The sequence below is a fragment of the Stegodyphus dumicola genome, chromosome 7, assembly GCF_044657685.1.
Source record: "Stegodyphus dumicola isolate Sdum_Otavi_A_Nest chromosome 7, ASM4465768v1".
Taxonomy (NCBI): Eukaryota; Metazoa; Arthropoda; class Arachnida; order Araneae; family Eresidae; genus Stegodyphus; species Stegodyphus dumicola.
In genome coordinates, this window is record NC_140774.1 from 203,573,545 (window position 1) to 203,598,911 (window position 25,367).

Genomic DNA, 25,367 nt, shown 5'->3' on the forward strand with positions numbered 1-25,367 from the left:
ACTTCTTTAAGAATGTGGGTGTATACGTTAAGTGTAATGAAGCAGACACTCATTGTAATGAAGCAAACTTAGATATAATAAAATTGTAGAAACGGCTGATGACGCAGAAGAAGTATGGCATTTCATCATTATAATGAAGCGATAAACTTAGAAGTAATAATAATGCAGAAACATTTGTGGGAACTCGTTCCCTTTTCTCCCAACAGATGGCAGCACTATCCGGAACTTCATTTTTCGCCATCGCGAAATGTATTACACGATTAGGGAACGTTCTGTTTGAACAATGCTATGAAACCAGCATGTCATCTAGTTACTATAACTACAAAAGCAGTAATTAACAATTGAAATTATATAGTTGTTAGTGAATTGTGCTTTATGGCCTCACGCAACCGATCTGATTATGAAAATATGCTGAACCGCCATTTCCAAAAAGTTATTACACAGAATATTGATCCATGATGAATAGGAAACTGGACATCCGAGAATAAATATTCATCTTTATTTTAAAAAACATGTTGTGTGCCACAAACAAATTGGCACACCACTCGTTCCTGTTTAAAACGTTTACATTTGTAGAAGAAAGCAGCAGTTGAGCTAGGCCGAAGCTGTAGATAGCAAGTAACTTCTGTTCAGGATGAAATCTTAATTCAAGACGCATTGGTTTCGGTTCTCAATGCATTTGATTGGATAATTAATACTTCTGTAAAACTATTATTGGCTGTTTGATGATTTTAGTTCCATTTACGTCACCAACATTATGTAAGCGTCACATGACATAGACTAGTCTCGAAACGACGCAGTGCATAATTATTTTTAGAATAGAGAGGGGGAATAAAGAAATTAAATTTAAGCATTGGGGAGGGGGCTATTACTAATTTAAATTATAATTTATATTTACATGTTTTTATCTTATGTATTCCCCCCTTCAAGGGAAAAAAAAAAATAAAAGCTTAGCGACAGCCTTCTCTGTCGCAATCTCTGTAGCAATCTCTGTAGCTTCTCTGTAGCAAATGAAGAGAAAGGTAAATCGTAAAAGTATAAATTGCAGTCTGACCTGAGGTTTCGCACTATGTGTATTACTCTTTTTATCCTCACTTTAAAGATTATTGAAGCTGTGACAGCTCACGCGTGTTGTTCCCCTAAGTATACTCCTAGTCCCTAAATTTAAATTATGTTTTTTAAATTAGGAGAGTCAGCTGTAGTCATAAACCGACTGTGCAGCAGTATTTCTTTCACCAGTCCCATTTCTCTGACCACAGTTTCACCATTTTTCGTCACTCTGCAGCATGTTACGTTATTCTTTCCCTGCAATTTCTCTGCATTGCGAAATCTTTAGCCCAATCTCTGCTTAACACATAGAATTCAAACTATAAATACGAGCGCAATTAGTACGCATTACTTTTGTAGTCACGCCCCTTTGCATCTACCATCCTGTCATACGGGACCAACATTTTGCATTTCGTTACCTGCATCGCTCCGTGAACCAACAAAGTTTTGGTAGCCAGAAGACAACCTACACACTGCAGGTTACTCGCAACCTGGTGTCAGTAATTCGTCACTTAATCTATTAACATCAGAAATTTTCTTTTAAACTGATATTTTATTTTTAGTTACGTACAAATGCAAACGTTTCACTTCACAGTATATGTATGGTTCCTGAATATGATCTTGAACTCTGAAATCATATTTTGTGTTGTATGGGAGGTCAAACACTTCGTATTTTAAATATTTGCTATATTGAGTATAAAGTTCTCCTAAATATAAGTGTAGGGATCGGAGCATCACATAAAAAAATTATATTCCTTAATTTTTACAAAACTGCTTTGTTTTAAATGCCAAAACAGGAGTATTTGTGTCATTTGAAACATTTCTGAAATTAAAACTATACATGTGACCATCGATTCTGAAAGAAATATTTGTAGATACGGTTCTTTGAGTCTTCATGTTCAGATATTGTTCAAAATATCATATTTCCCGGTGTAGGAGCACCTTTTGTTAAAAAAATTCGCGTCTGAAAGCTGGGTGCTTCTTACACAACGGTGGCGCCGACGCCAACGAATATGCAGTGTCACTCACCCGTTTCTTTAAAAAACCGAAATGCCTGAAATTATATCTGAGATTTGCAACAACATCTTCTACCCACGGTTCATTGGCATTAATGAACGAAGAGGTCTGAAGGTTTAAGGTGATATTGTTTTTATTGATAAAGAACCATAAAAGAATCCTTTTAGAAAAATATTGTCTACAATAAAGATGAACTGATATAATGCATTTAGGGAAACTGTACTTTAGTCCCGTATACAAAATTTCAATGTTCTATGGGTAAATCCTTTTTGAATTATGAGAGATACATACGTAGATACGTTGCTACAGAAGGCAAGACAAAATCCATTTCGAAACCGTTTCGGAATAAAGAGTCCTTTATTCTGTCCTAGTATTACGTATAGATGTCACGCAAAAAAAATAGTAAAAAGGAATTCGGGAACTCTCAAAATGGATTTTCCATTGAAATCTGAAACCCGAAATTTTTGCCTATTACGATTCGCAAGGAGAGCTGGAGTAAGATGCATAGTTCAGTTATACACTGTTTTCGGGAAAGTTTAAAATTATGAAAGAACAGGCCTCAATTTTAAGCTTTATCATAAACTCGAAATTTCTTTTTCGTATTTCGTTCAGCATGTCATTTAGATTTACCTAGATGGATATTAAGCAACAATTTTCAATATGTATTCCTTTGCTTTTATTTCTAAGTTCTCTTACCCCAGTCATGACGTCACTGACAAAGTTACGCAACCCTGAAAAGATCTGCCAAGACATTTTGAGGTAAGGGAGTTAGAAGAAGAAAAATTCTCTGGATTCTGCTCTCCTCCTCACAGTTCCTTTCCATCCTGAACTTCATCGCGGTCGCCTTTTGTGTCTGGAAATGAACGTGATGCAAACGACCATCCCAATCACCAGGACCCAGGTCGTGACTCAGAGGAAAGCATGTTGTGCTTTGTACACCGATTTTCTAACTACGCAACCGGGATTATGCAAATTAGGTGAACTGGTGAGTGGGATTTGTTACATTACAAATATAATAACTTTGGAAAGCAATATTTTCCGATATTTTTTTATGTTTGCATAAAACCTCATAAGGTTTAAACTGGAAATGCAGAAAATTATAGTAATAAAAACGCTGGGCAATCAGTATTATGCAATTTTAATAAAAAAGTAAACTATCCAATAAATATAATAAATCGAAATAGCATCGTTGCACGAAATGCTGAATAAGCGAAAGCAGCGCACGAGAAACTGAAATTAATAAAGAACTGAAATGAACTAAAACTGAAATTAAAAGTTAAATTTAAAAAACAGATTTAATAAAATCATTTTTCTCCTAAGAGTAATTTTAAAATAAATGAATCGTTCATAAAGATGAGACGTAACTGTTACCAAGAGCTATTTTAATTAAAAAATACAGCAAGGTCTTCAGAAATATTTTATAACGTATTCGATATGTAATTCAATATTAAACAAACCACAGCTAGACATCAATAATTAAGAGAATCATATCATACTAGCCGACATTTTCTGCCTTAAATTTTCTAAAAGCCATTATCCGTTTTTATAGGTGAAGCCTAGGATCTAAAAAATGCAGCAGATAGCTTCCCATTATTTTCTTAATTCTTGCATTAAAACTGTTTATTTGCTTATTTTTTAATGTCGGGGTATACACATAGAAAAACAATTTAATTATCTTTCTTCTAAAAAAAAAAAAAAAAAAAAAAAATCAGTCATACCAAACTGTGATGCGCGAAGCTTGCATTTTTGTATGCAAACATTTTTCTTCTTCTAAAACGATTTTAGGTTATCTAATATTTGTAACATTATGTTTTAGTATATCTGTATCATTGTTATTTTTTTTTAATATTATTAATCTGCTAGGATTTCTAAGTAAATTGTCACGGTATAAACATCTGCATTATACGCTACTGAGCAACTAATACACTTACAAAAATCACAGTTTGCACGATTGATTTAAAAAAAAAAAAATTTGAAAAAAAGAACAAAAGTTCTTTTAAATAAATAAATTCATTAATTTAAAAAAAATAAACAAAAAAATTTTAAAGATTTCAGATTTTAAATTACGTCCAAAGGGGCGTTTTTATAACATTTTGTGTGTTACCTTTATTTATTAAATATCACGTTCTTCGCACTTAAAGCATCAAATTCAGTTCAAGAGCAATATCGCAAAATAATTTTAAAATGAGGATATCTTTAGAATTTTCGATACATAGTTCCTCGAGCTGGAGATAAAATGTTTTTTTTTTTTTTTTTTTTTTTTTTTTTTTTTTTTTATCCGTACTGTGTTGCCATTGCTCGCTTTTTAAATCGTTGAGTTTGTAATTAAAAATTCGTTAAAGTTTTACAAAATATGAAATCGATAAGAAAACAAATTTCAAATTTGCGCTTCCAGAGGCCTATATTCGCAGGAGGATTACGTTATTAAAAACTGGATGGCTCTAGGTACCGTTGTGTTATCACATTGTGAAAAACATACATACATCCATGCAGATTCTTCATTATTTAATTTCTTTGAATGTAACGCAGGGAGGTTAATATTTGGTAGCAACAATTTGAAAAGTGAAACAACGTTTGTAGTGAATGCCAAAACGAAATTAATAGTCCTTCTGGGCAAATTGCCCCTTTGAACTAATAAATGGAACGTCAAGGCAATCTTATATTTCTCTTAAACATTGTATGAAATATTATAACTTACACTGTGGTTAATGTAATATTTGTATTTTTCCAAAACATTTCAAACACTTACTGCAGTAGATAGTATTGAAAATCAAAGACTAAAATTAACTACCAGTTATTTATCTGTCGAACGTTCTTTTTTTTTTTTTTTTTTTTTTTTTTTTTTTTTTTTTTTTTTCGTAACAGGGAAATTATATGAATGCTTATTGCAATAGATGTGCAACGTTTCGTATACTTGAGTAGCATAAACTAATTCAAAAGTCAAACAACAAAAATCAGCGTTATACCTACAAAATTTTTTTTTCACAATTGTTTGAAACTTTAAACTTCCCGGCATGGTTCCGCTACGTAGACGATACTTTTACCCTGTTTGAAGGTAATAAAGATGATTTAAATAAAGTTCTTTCAACAATGAATTCTATTGATCCTGCTATTCAGTTCACTTTTGAACTTGAGACTTGCAATTCTCTTCCGTTTCTCGACATTCTGGTCACACGTAACACATCCAGCTTCAGTACTACAGTTTACCGTAAACCTTCATCGGTTTGCCTTCCACCACACTTTAAATCATGTCATCCGACTAAACAAAAGTTAGCTTCATTTTATTCCTATGTTTTCCGTGCTCTTCAAGTTTGCTCCTCCAAACTAGCCCTTGATGAAGAACTAAATTATTTAAAAGCAATAGCTATTGACAGGGGCTTTTCACCCAACATTATTAATCAAGCAGTTAAAAAATTCTCATCTCAACACACTAAAAGCCACACTCTTATTTTAGGAGATTATAAAAATTCTGTTGTCATTCCCTTCTTTCCATCAATTAGCTATAAAGTTGCACATATTTTGCAGAAATTTAACTTTCGGGTTGTTTATTCTCCCATCAATAAAATTCCAACTTCTATACTCAAGGACCCCATTCCGGATATGAATTCCTGGGGTATTTATAGGATTTCTTGCCAGTGTGGTTTAATTTACATTGGCCAAACTAAGAGAGCCTTAAAATTTCGCGTCAAAGAACATGAGGCATATGTTAGAAAAAAGGAAACACAGAAGTCTTCTGTTACTCAACATTGCTGGTCCGAAAATCACACTTTCAATTTTTCTGCTGCCAAAATTATTCAAAAAACATCTTCCATTGGAGAACTGGATTTCTAGAGGCATTTCACATTCATAAAAATCTTTCTGTTCTAGTTAACGATCCTAATTCCAATCCAAATTTGCCTTCGGCTTTTAGAGAAATTATGTTTTAGTTCTGGTTTCGCCAACAGATGGCGCCACTTGCTTATTCTTGTTCAGGCTTTCTTATCTTATCTAATCATTATTTATCTTGTTCATTTCTTGTTCATTTGCGGTTTTGCAGCTCAAGATGATGGTTCGGTAAAACCATCGAAACTAGTCCTGTGAAAAAAAAAAAAAATTTGTAGGTATAACGCTGATTTTTTTGTTTGACTTCTGAATTAGTATTTATTCGGCGTGTTATTGTGTCTTAGCATAAACTAACTAGACGTTAAAAAGACTGCGTAGGGAATTATCCCTAAGTACGACAAAGTCCAGAGAAGAGTGTAAAGAGCCTTTTATTAACTCAATTTAAAATTCACAGAGGGCACCGACTCGTGCTTACAAAAGCCAACACCTCTGGCTCAATTCAAAAGTCTAAGGAGTAACTTAAAATTCAGTGGAGTTACGTTAGCCTGGCGGATTTCACACGTGTCGTCGTAAACAAGCTTAATGTCAAGAACTGCCCAAAGCCACAGAAATCGCTAGTATATCAAAGACAGCAGCGTGGCCTTTCAGGCAGGCAGAACACGTTTCAATTCACCATCCAAAACAATCCCTTAAATACTCACTTCTTTTTACCTCATTTGGACGCACGCGCGCTAACTCATTTGCATTCTGGCAAGAAAGCGCGAGTTGAAAGCAAGAACTATACGAAAGGTTGCTTCAGAATAAAATAAACTGTTAAGTAAATATGAAATAGGTTCATTTAAGTTACTCTGCATTATTTTCATAATAAACTGTATTAAATTACATGAATTTTCTGTATTTAACTACTAAATTGGACCTTTTTTTACTTCCTTGTACGAAGTAAAAAGGAAGTATTGTAATCGCGGAATGTTTCAGGCATCATATTTCAACGAAAATATCCATTTTCACCGCTATCGAATGCAATTTAACAATGTTTTTGCGTGCCATCTGTACGTAAGGACAGGATAAAGGTCTCTTTTCCCCTAAAAAAGTTGTAAAACTAATTTAAAATGAATTCTAAAGAGAATTTTTCGTGGTGTCTGTGCGTACATACGTGCGTAAGTATGTATCTTGCATAAAAACGAGTAGCCTCAGAAAGTTGAAATTTTATATGTAGGACTGCCATAACATGTAGATATGCACCCTGTATTTTGGTTGCAATCGGCTGCACCAAACGTATATAAATATTTATATATATATATCCACCCGGCTCGGTGATCTCAATTTCTTTACTCTTATATGTTTCTAAATTGTGCATTTTTTGCCTTAAAAATGATTGAATTGTGCTGTTCTTATCTTCCGGTTAAGGTTTTTATGCCTTTAGGAAATCTGCTAGCAATATTTCTAGAATTATCAACAATTTAAGTGTGGTTAAGCCTAATTTTTTAATAAAATGGCGGACATGTTTGTTTACACTTGAAACAGCAGTATAGTAGATTTGTTGCCAATCTAGAGAGACTAAGCTTTGCAACAACAAAGATAACGCCTTCATTTATTATTGCGAATTAAATGCTTAATCCTTTCTGGAATTTTTTCGAGGAAATAAGTGTTTAAGATTTACTTCGTAATTTTTAATATAGATATATTTTGAGTTTTTATGTATTTTTGCCTTGTCGGGAAGTGAGAACTGAATTAATTAAATGAGAAATACTGAATTGTCTGTGAAAAAATGTTTCATTTTTGTTTTGTTTGCTTAATTACTTTTATACATCGTTTTAGATTTATTATAGTATTTGAATAGAACATCTGGCAACCATTAGATAATTCTTTAAATGATATACATTTTGTGCATTCTGAGTTATAATATGAATGAAATATAATACTGTTAAGTAAACCTAGTGCCAGAGTGTCGCTATGGTAAACAAATCTAGTGAATTTTTAAGTGTGCATTTATTCTATTGTGGTTTATGCGCTATCGACGAAGTAGATTTAATTCAATCCAGTAAGTTTAAATGAAATGCAAGAAAAAATGGGTATAATTTAATATTCCGTAAAAGGAAGTCATGTGGTGCACACATCAGATTTTTTTAAATGTTGCTATAGTGTGGGTATGACGTGCTCTTGCTTTCGTAATATTTCAATATATTTCGAAACGCCCTCGCGAATATATTTAATGGCTTCTGTGAAATTATCGAATAACAAATGACTTTAGAGGATTCTATTTTATACAGAGGAAATTTTGACATGCCACAACGATTTTATTTAGAAATTTTTGTATAGTAGGAAAAGTTTGGTGTCATATATTGAGATTCATTTTACCTTTTATTAACGAACCTTGGTAAAAATTTAATTTATATCTTAATCTAGTTATAATAGTCTAAATAATTCCTTCTATTTTTCCATTAGTTTGTGGTCTGTCAGCGGTACTTAATAATTGTTTCAGCAGAACTGAATAATTTTGGCTTCTCAAAAAGAAAAGAAATTTTGAAGAAATAAATGCAGCTCTATCATTTAAAATTATCTTTGGAATCTGAAATATGTATTTTGAACAATTTACGTAAATATCAGTAGTTACACTTTCAGGAGATGTGAAATGTGAAATTTTAGTTTAACTTTGGGTGATTTGTTTCTATATTAAATACATTGCAACAATTATTATTCATTTCACTAACTAAAGGATGCCTATTGGTAACTCTTAATTACAGTCAACAATAAGAATTAATTAGTAAATATGAATCTCTTTATTGACGATTATATTAAAGGTAAACGAATATGATAATTAATATCTCATTAACTGAGCATGTAAAACACAACAAGCATTTATCTTAGATACTCGAAAGGTATTGCCAATAACCGTAGATTTGAATTTAAATTTATCTTTTATACCTGGCATTATAGTTAAGTTTTTTTTTTGGATAGGGTTTTTGCTGTGCTCGAAGAAGAAACGATATATTTAGTGGTAGTCTAGGGTTTGAACCGTTTATGGAGAGTGAAAAGGACACTGAACCGCAAAAGCTGAAAAACAAAATTATAAAATCTCCAAGAATATCAACCTGTCTACACAGCACCCATTTGTCGGTATGGCGTCTAGCCAAGTAACGGAGCATTCGATGGGAAAGAAATTTCTTTCAAGAAGCCATTTCGGCAATATCAAAATTTCTGACATTGAATCAGTAAACTTAATTAAAAATCTGTATTTAAGAAATAGAAAATGCTGAAAAAGAATTTATTTACTAAATAAAAAATGCTCCCGAAAAGAAAATGCGGTTGCTGTGACCCGATTTATTTGTCCTTGTTATGTATGATGTAGTATTTGTATACGTTATGTATGAAAATTGCAGTTCAAGCGCCAGATATTCTCTTTATTGCTATCAATGAATATTCGTGTGCCTGTAAAAAATATCAAATTGTTATTATTAGCTCAGAAGGACTATTCATTTCGAAACGTCATTTTGCGTCGATTCACTTTTCAAACTTTTGCCACCCAATATTATCGCCATGTATTATATTTAAAGAAACTGAATAATGAAGAATCTGCATGAATGTTTCTTGCATTGTTTAAAAACAACGGTATCTACAGCCATCCTATTTTGAATAACGTAGTCTTCCAGCCAGGGCTGTGGAGTCGGCTGGGAAAATGACCGACCCCAAGTCCTGGAATTTTAATGACTACGACTCGACTTCGAGTCCTTCATATATATATATATATATATATATATATATATATATATGATGTATCAGCTTTAGTCGTAGCTTAAATGCTTAAATAATCAGACGATAAGTTTAAAAAACAGGATCCATCTATTATTATTCAGGAGAAATAGCAGTTACAAAAATCAGATATCCGGAGTAAATAAAAAGAATTACTAATAACAACTTTTTGTATGAAGTTTACTGCATCGTGACATTTAAGAAAAAGCCCCGATATTCCTTTTGCGAGTCCTTTTATAGTCTCTGGAAAGGCGGAGCTTCCAAGAAATGACGTCAGCCTCGTCAGCCAATCCAGTTCGCTTTAAATATTTCCAGAACATTCTATAACTGTACGTGTAGAAAAGGCGGGAAAAACAACTTGACTACGGGGCTGTGGATTTAATTCCACGTAATTTCAAATAAGAGAACGTCGCCATTAAAAATGAAAAGAACATACAGTTAGAATTTTAAGTGTATTCTTGATTATGGAATTTATTATTACATATATATATATATATAAACATATACGCATGGGTTACAGCTAATTTTTTTAATATAAAAGAAGTAATAGATGCTACAGAAAAAAAATTGATGGCATAGCAAATTATTTATATTAATTAGCATTAATTACAAAATAGAAAAACTGGTATTAGTTATTTCTAAGAAACAATATAGTTTCGGCAAGATCTTCTTTGTTGGAGGGCCATAGATCCGATTTGATAAACTTCAGAGCTGACAAAAGTCTTTCCACACTGACTTAAGTAGGAGGAAGAGCTGTTACTGCTAGGGCTACTTCTTTTAACTTTTCAGGATAGATTTTTATAAATTCTAAAAGAGGTGTCTTGCAAGCGCAAGCATATTTCTCTATTTTTTCAAAGGCTGTGTAGAAATCTTGTTTGTATTTTTTCATTTTAATACCTAAAGGCTCTTGGTTCTTTATTTTCATTCGCTTTGCCTTAGCCTTTTCAATATTATCCAAAAATATTTCTTAAAATCTAATTCATCACTAGAAGAGGATGATAGAGAGTCAATTGCAATGTCTGCAGTTTGACTGTCCTGATTCAAATTCTTCAATTGTTCTGAGAATAATTTCATTCTTAATGAAAGTTCATAGATGACTTTCTTTGCCTTTTTAATTTGTTCGTCATCCAAGAAAATTCGGTGTTTCGGATCTACATATATTGAACCCAGCAAGGTCTCATTGTCTAGTTTTAAGTTTCTCTTTTCTTTATTGACGAAATGATTCCTTCTGCAATAAACCCACCATTTCAGAAAGAACAAACATTCCATTCTTCCATTCTCGGCCCCTGTCAATTCTTTAGATTGCGGCTTTTTTGTAGCTATAAACGGTGTAGAAAGAAGAGTTTTCAATTCTGAAAGATCATTCCACAGTCTTTGTGTTAGTGAAACATTAGGGTAATCTACTTCTTCTGAAAACGTTCTTAATCTGAAAACTCTTTATCATCAAATATGTACTTCCTTATCGCGTTCCTTGATCATTAATTGCTCCTTTTCCTGCTCGCTTCCTAAGAATGGCATCAATTTTAGGAGTTCTTGCTGCTATTGCTGCTTACCTAAATTTACCAGTGGGATTTATAGCTAAATGAAGTAATGAAATAAATGAGTTTAATCACTAATGGCAAATAACACATCCATCCTTATATTTATTAATATGTCAATAAAATAGAAAATAACTATTTACTAATGTATACAGTTCGTAAATAAAAATAATAACTCAGCTTGTCATTAATATTTTCAATTCATTTTAATTTCATTTCGAATTCAAACTGTCCAACAAAAACTGGAGTCGGGGTCGACCATTTTTTAGTGACTCCAGCTCCGACTCCTTTTACCCCAAAAATCTGCCCGACTCCGACTCCAGAGCCCTGCTGCCAACTGAACATGGGCACTTGGAAGGCCGAATTTTGAATTTCGAATTGGTTTTATTATCTGTTTCAAGTTTTGTAAAACGTTAACGAATTTTTGATTAACAAACTCAACAATTTCAAAGCGAGCCATGGCAGCACTGTACGGGAAAAAAAAAAAAAAAAAAAATTTATCTCCAGCGTGCGAGACTGTATATCGGAAAATCTAAAAATATGCTGTTTTTAAATACTTTGTGATGTTGTTGTTGAATTGAATTTTGTGTGTTTTAGTGCTGAGACAATGCTAATTAATAAAAAAAGGTAACACACAAACGCTCTTTTGGGCGTAATATAAAATCTGAAAGCTTTCGAATTTTCTTTTTTTTTTTTTTCTTTTTGTTTTTTAATTTTTACTTTTATTACTCTGATAAATTTCGTATCATTATAACTTTGGGAAGGGGATGGGCTGCTTGAATGATGTTCATGTACGATTTTCAGCTGTTCGTGAAAATAGTCACGCACTTTTTATGCACAAAAAAATTGCAATTTATTATGCATTAACACAAAAGCTTAATTTCAACAGAGCAAAAGGGAACTTATCGTGAAAGAATTTGAAGGCATATTTTGAATGCGAAAGTTTCAGAAGTTGTACATTCACTTCACTATCGAACCGGGAAGAAATTTATAATTTTCTCGGTTTTGTTTGCTGAGTTGGTAGCGTATGCTAATAATAGACATTGTTTTTTAACCTCAGCTGTCTTTATTTTGGCGTAAATGCCAACGCCTCGTACATCGGCTGAAATGAATAGTGCATTTCAGCCCTACTAAACAGGGGTAATTTTCTTCCCGTAAATTTCGGGAGTTTTTGCTTCAATGTAATAGTGAAATAAAAAGGTACTTATATGAGAAAAATATGCTGTACTTTATTAAAAACACATACTTGAATTAAGTAATAAACTGTTTAAATTTTGATTCGTAAATAATTACTTCATGAAGGATCTTCTTGTGCACACGAATTTTTGAAAGTTCGTGTAATTTATTACACTGTTATGATAAATAATTAAAATCACAAAAAGTAAATGAGATCACGTACGTTAAGAAATATTTCAAACAGTTTACCGATAACAGAAATTCAGCGAAGAAGTATAACTTCCTGAGAATAAGGTAGACACAGAATTAAAATCGATTTTAAGTGTAGTAAATTCTCACATTAAAGAAAATAAGATTTTTTATGTCAGTTAGAGTGTAAGATAAGAGCATGGCAACATAAAGTTTTATTTCGAAAGGTGGCTAAGAGGAGGGAATAAAATTAGTTTTTAAATAGTATTTGCAAACATGCAAGTGTATAAAATTAATCGGCATTTAAATTAACAGAAGTTTTCATTGTTTGACCCATGCGTAAGATGAATACGAACCTGTTTCCCTTAAAATTCCTCCCCAAAGATATTCCTTAGGCAAATAGCTACGTGCTTTGCCATTATCTAATAAATATAGTTCAATACAAATTCATTAAAGTTACTACTTTCGGTATGAATACTTCTGTGTGAGTTGTCAGTAGCAGCTGTAAGTTAAATCCTCGACAGCTCACAAGTATAGGCCAACAAATCAAGTACGCTAAGTAAACATAATCTATTATATTAAGTACTCTACTAAACTCACTGTGTTACTTAGGAGCCCTCAGATCTAATCAAACATGCTCAAACCTTATTGAAAGCTTTTATTTCATCCTTAATTTACACCTTTTTTAAGCAACGAAAAAAAAAGGGGGGAAAGAAAAGAAAGAAAGAATGAAAACTGTGATGAGGAAAAAAAAAATTTAAGGGTAAGTAGTTAGCGAAATGAATGCCGCCCAATTATGCATCGCTAAAATTAATGGAAACAAAATCAAACATGCAAGAAAACTGTGATACACTGAATGAAAGAAAATTAGCTAGAAGAGAAATAGGGACAAGAGTAGTAATTATGAAAAAGGCTTAGAGATCTAAGCATAAAATTATAGAATATTAGAAGAAAAGGAATCCGAAGACTTCAAAAAAAAAAAAAACTGCTTATCTTAAGTACGATATTTCCAAATTTTTCTGGGATCTTCCGCGAAATTAGTCCAAGCAATATCTGATCATTCGGACAGATAGAAGAGATGAACAAAACTCTGCAATCGTTACGATTATCGCTTGCTCGGGTAATTGAAGCTTTACTTTGAATTTTATTTTGCTGGAAATCAGCAATGCTAATGATCTTTTCGTGGTCAGCGGACACAGTAGCGAACTCTTCTAGTGTTTCATCAAATTTCCCGATCTCCCTACAGATCACCGAATCTATCGGGTCTTACCAAGAAAAATGTTTCCCAACAACATATTAAACTGAAACTGTTGGAAACTTTATTCTTCAGTCCTTAGTGATTTTCAGCAAAATTTTTCTTATTAAATTTTATTTGTTCTGAGTTTTCTAAATGTACTGTAGTAGAACTTCTTATGAAGATTCAACCAATGTTAAATCGGTGTTAATATATGTATTTTTATTTGTTTTTACATTATTGTATGACATATTGAAGTTTATCAACGCATTATAAATTTATATGTTATTTATTTTATTTGTCTATATTTAATCATTAATTTTATTTTTATATTATTTAAAAGTTATTTGATATATAAAAGCTTTTCTTACTTCACGGTTTTCTCAATAAAAATGTTAAAAAAGTACAAAATGACATTAGGCAAAGAACGTAAAATTTAAAATATCCCAATTAGTATCAAATAGTAATATCTATTGTATCAGAACCATATTATAAATAATTCTATAACTTGAAATTGTAGAATATTAGATCGATTATAGATTAATTATAGAATACTAGCGTTAGAAATTAAAATTTAATTGTTTGAGCTTACTATAGATATTTTCTCATTTTATTATTATATATACTGCTGGTCATTAAAACTGCAACACCATAAAGTAAATGAAAAAAAAAAAAAAAAAAAAAAGATATTTATTGTGCGTAAACAGTATGGCATCAAGACAAAATGATTAAATTTGTAAACAGTTTGGGGGTTTACAGGAAGGCGAAATTCGTAGAAACAGCTGTTGCCACCCCTAGCAGGCTGAAACGGCCCTTATACCCGGTTAGGCATGGAGTCGAGCTGGGCTTCGATGACAGAAACGGGCAACTCATTCTATGCTGTTTCAAGTCTTCGCCACACTTCATCTACCGTATTATCTGGAGAAGGGTGGCAGGCTAGTCATTTAACAACCCATGACCAAATGTTTTCAATGGGTGACAGATCTGGAGACCGTTTAGGCTAGGGCAGCAATCGAATACCCTGTATATCGAGGAAGGTCAGAATACGATGAGCAACATGTGGTCTTGCACATGTTGCTGGAATTGTTGGAAGATCTCGAAGATCCGTTTGGAAGGTCTCGAAGGTAAGGCACAAACAATGGACGTAAGACGTCAGAAATGTACGGATCTGCGTTAAAATTACCGTCGATCCGAACCAGAGATGCGCGTGTCGTGTGTCCAATGGCTGCCCAAACCATCACAGCAGGTGCAGGGCCCCTATGCGGATATCCAAAGCAAGCAGGCGACGTGCGCTCTCCTCGGAGCCTCTAGATACGTATACTGCCATTGAATACTGCACGCAGAACCGCAAGTAGTCTGAAAAGATGAAAATGTGCCACTTCTGTATCCAACTTTGTCGTTCGGCGCACCAGAGTCGCCGGCTGTCTCTTTGCTGCATTGTCAAAGGAAGATGAAGTAAAGGTCGCCATGCTGATACGACACGCTGCTGCAAACGCCGACGCACCATACAAGCGGATACTGCGCGTGTTGCAAATCTGCCCATTTCCTGTCCGGGATGTGGTCGTATGGTTTTGCAGAGCTGACCTCGCAATATGACAGTCCTTTCGGACGGCTATGGAACTATCAATTGCCTGAACTGATGTGACTGGCTTACTCTGTGGATAACTGCAAAAATAATACGGGCACACATCATTAGGTGTGTAACTGATAAGAACATGAAGTTATGATGTATTGAAGAAGACATAGGTTTAAAAACTGGTTAATATATAAGATCCACTATCCACAACATAGATCCTATCCATGACAATGTAATTATTAATTGATCGTATATTTATTTTCATACGGATTATTATGTTACAATTATTGTATAGATGACACTGTCAATTTAGCATTGTAATATTACTATCATTGATTCAGTGAATGCCGCTGGCGGTGGATTGTAGATTCTTTTCCGTCGCATGGACATATAACTCTGATTGGTGTAGAACCTTAGGTCGGAGGTCCATGCGACTGCGTATCAGTCCTTTCGGGCGTTAGTCATGAGAGTGCGTTGAGATTTTGCGTGCCGTTCAGTATGACCCTCAACAAACCACTGATTCCATATTCGCATGACAGTGGTTGGATGTCGATCAGTGTTACGGGCGATATCACGGAACGATGATAGGCAATGGAGGACTCTCGATAGGCAACGATCCTGCCTCCATCGAATTCCGACATTCTTTGGTAAGCATTTCTTCGTATTTTATGCAGTGCTTCAGATGTCGTTTCTTCTTCCCGTGTCGTCTAAATGCGATGAAATACTTATAAGATATTTCTACCGCCTTTTCTGGTGTAGTGGTCATCACGCTCGACGCGCATTCGAGAGGTCCTTAGTTCGAATCCCGGCGAGGACATTGCTCATTTTTCACATCTCCCGCTTCCAAAAAATCCTCATGTCTATGCATACGTTGCAGTTGCATATCTCAACCTCTTCTTCCTTTCACGTGATTTTGACGTTCGTCAGATTATTCCTTTCTGGTGCTGCAATTTTAATGGCCAGCAGTGTAATTTTTTCAGATATTGTTACTGTTTGCTCACTTTCTCATACAAACGGCAGTAAAACATTCTTCTTCTATTCAATATTCCGTGCTGCGAGGGGTTTCATCTTCCTGCACTTTGTTCAATTTAATTTAACGTTTTCTGAAATAAAAACTAAGTTCTTCAAAAAAAAATATTTACAAAGATATATTTACTAAGTCCGATACTTATTAACCCATGGATTGTTGTTAAAAATTATAATTTTTGTAGTTTATTCGTTTAATATAAACAAGCGTTGTCCGACTTCCAACCATAGTTTGGCAATGGCTCCGTTTATTGGATAATTAGGTCAGAAACTTTATGGAATGCGATTGCCCAATCAGCAGCGGGGAAATAATATTTTGTTATAAAAATCTGATAACTATAGCAGTTTCACTTAACTGAAATCTTTGAGCTAGAATAATATCTCTGACACATGTAAATTTAATAAATAGCAGCCAAACTAAAAAAACAGGAGACAGATATTTTGACGATGTTGACAAATCACAAAAATATAAGCTATTCTATCTTAATTATTTTCCTGCGAGTCTAATATTTTATGCCAAACCTTCAGAACATCATTCACATACTGCCAATCCTGCAAAGCGTAACTTTGTTTCTTTTGTTTGTGACTCGCGATCTTAAATTTTTTTAAATCTTCTTTAATTAGGCTGTTTGCAAAAGTCATTTGCATTTAAAATTTACAGAAATGCGTAGCAATCGTATACGAAATGTCGCCCTAGTAAAATTATGCTTTATAATGTAAAATAACAATTTTATGCTAACCAGTTTTGGTAAAAATATCTATACAAATTAAAATACTAATTTATTCTATCATCAGCTTTCTAGTCTGCAGAATTCCTTAATAATCTGAACAAAATCAGTCAAAGAAATTAAATTTCGAAACTTTAATTTTGTATATCTTGATAATAAATTACTTAAAATATTTTATATTTATCTTATTCATTACATTTGTCTTCGTAGCTATTCGGCGGTATATGTGTCGGACTCATGATAACTTACGGAAGCCCCATGTACTTGACACTGGGAGTGGCCTATCCACTTTTCTTGGTAAATTCTTCAGCAGCTTTGCTGTTCGCTTCAGTAACCCTCTTCTGTTACCTAATCTCGGAGCACACATTCCGGGTTATAAGGACAACAATTCTTGTAAGTATTTTGCAAAATATTCAATCTCCCGTCTTAGTATTGTACCGAATATAGTGTTATTTTAATGCGTTCCATACAGCGCAGTGGAATATTCCTTATATCTTGGCTTTAAGCCTCAACTCATGTATATATGTAAATATCTCTAAGCTAACTAACCCTTTTTGCTAATTTTATACTAACATTCCCCAAAAATTGTAAGTTTGAGCACCCAACAAAAGTAATAACTATTGTTAAATCTGTTTACCTTTAATAAGGTTGAAAAGATAAATAACAAAAATAGGTTGCTGTAGCAACGATCAGAATAACATGACTGACCTGTAGTGCCCATTGAGGGGTAAAGAAGGCGGAATAATAATAAATAAATATCTTGCCTTTGGTTATAGCATAATCCCCAAAATTTGCAAAGTGTGTTTTATACCAATTGCATAGTTATCACATGCTTTACCAAAGAGCTGTGTTGTGTGTTATGTTATTATAGTTAGCTATATGTAATGTATTATCGCCATGTGTATGTTTTGTAAAATACCGTAAATAATGCCTGTTGAGACATGTATCTGAGCATTTATTGGATGTAATGCAAGGTTTATTCAGGCCGCCACTTGTTTCATAATGTAAAGGACGTTAAATTCCTAGCAGGTGAAATTTTCAAGAGGGAGAAAAGGGAAACGAAAAGACGAAACGAAACAAATGTTATGAGGAAGATAATCCAAGCTTAGGATATCTAAGCAAATAGCAAACGTTAGATAAAATATCTGCCAATGAGAAACAAGCACCACATCAGGCGATGCCTATTGTTGAAATCGTAATACCAGATATATTTACAAAGTCCGATACTTGTTAACCCATTAATTGTGTTAAAAATTATAATTTTTGTAGTTTATTCGTTTAATATAAACAAGCGTTGTCCCACTTTCAACCATAGTTTGGCAATGGCCCTGTTTATTAAATAATTAGGTTAGAAACTTTATGGAATGTGATTGCCCAATCAGCAGCGGGGAAATAAAATTCTGTTATAAAAATCTGATAACTATAGCAGTTTTCTTTGGCTGAAATCTTTGAGCAATCAGATAATATCACTGACACATGTAAATTTAATAAATAGCAGCCAAACTAAAAAACAGGAGCCACAGACACAGATATTTTCGTGTAACCAAATTATGTGGAGCAAAAAATACAGGGAGAGGAAATACAGGAAGAGCAAAAAATACAGGAAGAGTACCCAGTTTTCGAAATGCAAGTAATTTAGCATATGTAAGGGCCCATCAGCGGCCGAGCGGTAAAGACGCTGGACCTGAACATTGGTGGTTCGGTCCGAGATTTCGTAGTTTTCCCCATGTGTAACGTGTATACGAGCCAGTTTCCCTTAGAAAGTCCTCCACGAAGGCATCTCTCCGCTTAGGCAGATAGCCCTCGTGTGCTTTGCCATAATTAAAAACAATCCAATCCAAAAAATTAACATATGTAAGAATGTAATGTTGCCATTATTTTCAAATTATGAACTTATGAAAAAGTTTGGCTATTTTTGTGGCTACTTCGTATTTTGCTTTTAAGAACAAATCTCTTTAATATCTGGTATTTACCCATCTCAAAGAAATAGCAGATGCGCAAAATACACATACGTTCCACAGTTTTAAAAACTGAGCTTTTATTCGGTATTCATTTCAATAGTGACATTTTAGTGCAGGTAGGTACTGATAGACAGTCGAGTTTTACCGAGATATGAAAGCGGGCTGAATCAAATTTATTAGGTTAAATTTAAAGGCCAAATTTTACCAGGTTACTGGCCCACCAGCGGCCGAGCGGTAAAGTCGCTGAACACTGGTAGTTCGGTCCGAGGTTCGAATCCCGCGAACGGGCTAGCTGCATGGGTGTTTTCGTGGCTTTCCCCATGTGTAACGTACGTTCCAGTTTCCTTTAGAAAGTCCTCCACGAAGGCATCTCTCCCCTTAGGCAGCTAGCCCTAATGTGCTTTGCCATAATTAAATACACCAACATTACCAGATTACTAAAGTTTGCAAACTTTTGAACTGTTATTTATTTACTATAGAGGTCTAATTTTCGTTGGTTAAAAGTTAAAGTAACTTTCCTCGTCTCCTCTTTATGTGATAATTCCGCACACTTGCTGCGATTTCTCATTACTGACCCGCGAATTCGGGCTATCGACGCCCACCGAATGGATATCTGAATGTATATCTCAGTGAAGAAAAGAAGTCTGCTGAAACTCAAGTTGCTTTACCGGAGTTTTCAACCTCAGGTATTAAAATTTTTAGCTCACTTATTTTCACATCAGAAAAATATAATTTGCAGTAAAATTGTATTTGAGGTAGTCTAAAGTGAATTAATAAGTTTTAGCTTCGTTACATAAAGCGACAAACAAATTTTTCCTTCCTCATAAAAAATGTTCATAAATAAATAAAAATAAATCTACCTAAAATAATAATATTACTCTGTTACACGAACCATAAATTACACAAAATGCAGGGGCGTTGTAATTAAAGTTCCACTTTGAAATGGCCGTAAAAGGAAAACTATAGAACCAAATGTTATCAAACTTGGTGATCGTGTAAAAGAGGTGATGAAAATTTATTTTCTGCTAAAAAAAAAGTAAAGAAATTCACCCCCAGGGAGGAAATGGCGCTGTATTCAATATTGTTAAACGAAATAAGGGTCAGAATCTAACTTAGCCTCTTGTCACACGGGTTTAACATGTTGTACACCCTTAAGAAACATTTATCCAAACAAAACTACCATTTAAAGGCGATGAAAGTCGAGTGCGCCATTCGTGTAACGGAGAAATCCGTCCGTGAAAACCAAAAATTAGAGATTAGAAAATGTGAAATCACAAATCACTCGCAAAAGTGTGCGCATTCCAAAAATCGTTTACTTATTAACCCATGGATTGTGTTGAATGGATCGCTCATGTTATCTAACGAGTTCCATTGCATTCGCCTAAAGTCACCGTTTGGTGTGGTATGACAGCTTCATAATTAAGACCATTTTTCTTTGAAGAGCAGTCGACAGCTGGACTTGTTACATGCACCGTGACTGCAGTTCGCTTAGCTTCAATGTTAAGACGTTTCGTGATACCTGAATTGCAGCAACGTGGCATTTAAAGCTTCGTTCAGACGGGGACGTAAAGGGCATAATGGTTAAAGCAGAGCTCCGTTGCCAAGGCAACCAGTCTGTGCAACGTCACAAAATCTCGTTTAGGGCTCGTGGCATAGGGTTCAAAGTTTACAACTTTACGCCGAGTTTGGGATAAGCGTCGACCAATCAGAGCGAAGCTAAAACGAAAGGGCTTTCTACAGAAGATTTCGCTGTCACAAAACAAGCAGAGCGAAAGCGGGAAATCAATCGAGCAGGAGAACAGCGCGAGAAAGTTGTAGACACATCCACGCATGCGCAAATTTAGCTTTTCTCATTGCCCACGGCTTACACCCCGTTCTCGCAAGTGTGACTGATATTACCGTATTTTATGCCCTTATGACTACGCCCTCTGAGGTCCAGGATATTATTAAGAAATTAAAGAGACCAAAGGCACCTGGCTATGACATGATTAGTAACACGGCTATTAGAAATCTGCCTGTCAATTGCATCACGATATTTACTTGCATCATAAATGCAAGTTTAAAGTTAAGTTACTTTCCCGTTAAATGGAAGCATGCGAAGGTCATACTTCTTCCAAAGCCCGGCAAAGATAAAACAAAACCTGATGGATACAGGCCTATCAGTTTGCTTCCAGGCTTTGGAAAGATTTACGAAAGAGTTATATTTAACAGATTAAAGCCTTATCTGAACGTCCTTCCCCCGGAGCAGTTCGGGTTTCGAAGCAAGTTATCCACCACAAAGCAGTTAGTAAGACTTACAGAGTTTTTGCGGAGACGCACTTCATAAGAAACAGAATGTGGCAATCCTCATGCTAGACGTGGCGAAAGCTTTCGACCGCGTCTGGCATGAGGGACTTATCTTCAAATTCCCCCCCCGGGGGTCGACGTAGAGAACTCTGCGAAGCTACTGGCTAGGATCTGTACCTAGGCAGTCTCGGCCACGGGGGTATAAAATTTATGAACTTGGTGGTTCTGAAGGCTCTGGGAAAGGTCACTCATTGGCCGGCCTCGGAGTCTGGCACGTCCTAGCGCGGCGTGGTGCTAGTAACCCGGGGGTTTTCCCACGGGGTCGCTGGGTAATGTCCCGCTGCGACGGGCTCACCCGAGCGACTGGCAGGAGCATTAGACGACCGGTGCTGCCTGGTGTCTTATCCAGGTGGTGCGCGGCTCTACTGGAGGGTAATAGTGGAGGTTGAACCTCCACGACGTGCCCAAAGGTAGAGTCGACCTGTAGTGAGATTAAATTACTCGGAACAGGGCAGCCGAAACGCCATAGTTATCTTCAAATTAATCCATTATAATATAGAGAGAGAGCTAATTCAGCTAATTGCGTCTTTCATTCAAGATAGAACTTTTACGGTGGCCATTGGAAAAGATCACTCCAGCGTCAGGCCAATAAATGCAGGGGTCCCTCAAGGATCCATTTTAGGTCCCATTTTGTATCTTTTGTATGTAGCAGATTTTCCTAGGTCGCAGCTAGATAGTAATTTCTTCCTGGGATGTTACGCGGACGACACGGCCTTGGCCGTTAAGTCCGCAAATGCAAATTTTGCTATTCGTAAGCTGCAGAACATCATGCCTAGTATTGAGAACTGGTGCGCAAATTGGAGAATATCCATAAACGCCCAAAAATCTAACTTGCTCATAGTGCGACGAAAACACACCAGGACGCCTGTGCAGGAGAATATTACATTATTTAATGAAGTTGTCCCAAAAGTTCGAAATGCCACCTATCTTGGTATAGTCTTTAATGAACAGCTTACCTGGAAGGACCACATCACACATGTTCGCAAAATGGCGTTCCATGTTATTAATAGCTTAAAGCCCCTTCTAGGGAAGTTTTCAAGTCTTGACCTGAGAAGAAAGCGTTTAATTTACCTCACTACTATTAGGCCAGTCATCACATATGCATCGCCTGCTTGGTCGACGATACGTAAAAATGATATTAAAAGGCTGCAACTAATACAGAATAGAGTGCTTCGTACTATTACTAACGCGCATATGTATGTCAGTAACTTAACTCTCACCATGACTTGCGTCTGGATACACTTGAGGAGCACATACGCAAACTTAATAGGCACTTTTATGATAAGGCACTTAAGTGTAATCACATGAATATTTTTCTGACTTTCAACTATGTCATATTAATGGAGGATAAAGACCTACGTCCATTCGCGGCCCACGTCTGTAACTCGAACTTCCCCCCTTGATAATTTTGTGTATATATGAAAATAGTTTGTTTGTATTATATGACAACATCTCCACCTCTGTCCATAATGCTTAGCTCTCCTGACCGAATGATGCCGGTCCCTTTTTGCCACCTCCTATTTACTGTATGTATGTGACGATAGACTTATCGTGATGTCGCCATTGGGACTAGTTTGATAGAGCCGGATACGCAGTTCACAGGACTGCATTGCCGGTAATAACCTGCCAGTCAGTCAGTCAGTCAGCCTCTATGCCCTTTACGCCGCCGTCTGAACACAGCCTTAGACACCACGATGTTTTTTATGCAAGACGGGGCCCCCACCGCACATTGGTACGTGTATCACACAGTTATTTAGGCAACATTTTACGAATGAATGAATTATAGGCCGACACCTCCCCGCTTCTTGGTCACTCCGGTCACCAGACCTCAACCTCTGTGACTTTTGGCTATGGAGTTCTCTCAAAAACACTGTTTATGGTGATAATCTAAGCAAATTGGCGGGATTGAAAGATGCGATCACCGGCATGTCCATAAGATTCCTCCTGATATACTAAGAGCTTTTGTTGAGAAACGCAGTAATACGATCTAACTTGCTTTCAGAAAATGATGGACGCCACATGAACATGCTTTGTAAATGTTTCAGAAACAATTAAACATATTGTTGCGTGCGTACGGGTTCGTTATGAAATGAATGCACAAGTCCGATGAAAAATGAACAAAAATTTATTATTATCACAACAAAAATGCTTAAATTTTCTCAAATTATCATGCAGTATTACAATATCTCACAGTAGTTATCTTTTAACTACTCAAATGTCCAATAGAACGTAATTCAAAACAGCTAAAGAACGCTAATCCGCGAATTCGCTACAATCAACAAGAGCAATTTTCTAAACAACAACAAACTAAGCAACTGCTACGAACTGAGATGTTTTCCTCCTTTTATAAGATTTTAAAAATCACGCGCTAGAATTTTCCAGTACTTTCTCGAAATCAAAAAGAGATATTTATTTATTTAATGCACGCGCTCTTGTATTTTCAATTTTTCGGCTTAGCTTTCTTTTAATATTCGTCACGCGCTGCACTGCGCGAGAAATAAAACCATTTAATTTATAATTGAAACTAACATTAGCTTTTTTAAATACCAAATTCGTAACACTGCCCCCTTCCCAAGGACTGCACGTCCCGGGCAGTACAATCCCTGGACAGGAAGCCAAACTTACAACTGTGGCGTAAATGCATTAATAAGCATTACATTACAGTAATAAACAACATGAACAATAAATGCAATAAATAAAACAAATCAAATGCTGTCAAATACAAATATCAGATACTAAATGCAAATCAAATCAAATACACATTTAAAAACAAAAAGGACCATGGTCTTATACTATTTACAATTATTTACATTACATACTATGGCGATAGTAATGAGCTAACCTGTCGTAATGACCGACTTTAGGTTTAGAGTTCGAAGACTTACGGAGACGTCATTCAGTCTGTTCCGCACTGTACATGGACCATCCGAAGGTGACTGTAGTTTAGGACTGAGTCCTTTTCGTTGAATCGGGTTCCACAACCTCACCTTGTCTCCTTTGTTGGATCTATGTCCAGTAGCTCTTGTGTTGTATCTGGTCTTCACTTGATCCGTCGCCAAGTTCTATCGCTTTAGTGCGAAACGGGGCATCACTTCAAAACGGGCCTGGACATCTTGGATGTGTTCCTCAGGCGATGAAGACGCATCCGTACGGCGGTCACAAGGCAGACGAAGGTCTCGACCGAAGAGCATCTGGGCTGGAGAAGAGCTGGTAGTCTTGCGTTTCTTTTCGACCCTAGTATGATTTCGGCAGCTTCCCGAGCTGGATCTTTCGGACAAGGCGTCGGCATTTCCAGGCGAGGATCCTTTTTGAGGATGGATAGTCATGCTATCAGATGCTGAAAGCAGTTTGTTGTTTTTCAAGTCTAAGGAAAAATTGTATTTCCTTAAAAAGTCCAATCCGAGTATGCATGGATCTGTGATATCCGCCACATATGCCGTGTGATGGTAGGCGGCACTTCCAAACGTGATGCTTACGTTTAACTTCCCAGTTATGTCGATCTTATCACCAGACGCAGTCTGAAGGGTAACACAGGATGGCGTCCAAATAAGTTTATCTTTAAACTGTTCAGCTAAATCTTTCCTAATGATGGTAACATTAGCTCCTATGTCAATGATCATATTGCAAGAAACTCCATCGATATTCCCATTAATGGACAGTCCGTTACTGTTGCCACTCACTGTATAAATTTTAAGCGCTTTAAAACAAGGTTTTTCATTATCTGGCAACCTCCGTTCCTCGATATGGTCACTAATTTGTTACTGCGTCGTTACTTGGAAATGGTCTTATTTTCTGTACCTCGGGGTGTTTTGCAGTTTCTTCGTATGTGGCCTTCAACTCCGCAGTTCCAGCACTTTAGAACTAGTTTCTTTTCACTTCTGTTCCGTCTCAAGCCACTGACTTGTCTGGTAAAATCACATGCTTTATATTCCGTACCCTGGGGCGTTCTGCAATTCC

The 25,367-nt window shown here is 35.5% G+C and overlaps 1 protein-coding gene across 1 annotated transcript in view; it reads left to right on the forward strand.

The window, feature by feature from the left end:
• The first annotated feature begins 2,849 nt into the window (after positions 1–2,849).
• The window catches only part of sing (MARVEL domain-containing protein sing), a 34,386-nt gene continuing 11,868 nt past the window's right edge, over positions 2,850–25,367 (forward strand). The window contains exons 1-2 of the mRNA XM_085821259.1: positions 2,850–3,049; positions 17,314–17,496. Of these exons, the coding sequence (XP_085677385.1) occupies positions 2,924–3,049; positions 17,314–17,496 (309 nt within the window). The 5' untranslated portion in view covers positions 2,850–2,923. The remainder of the gene's footprint in view (positions 3,050–17,313; positions 17,497–25,367) is intronic.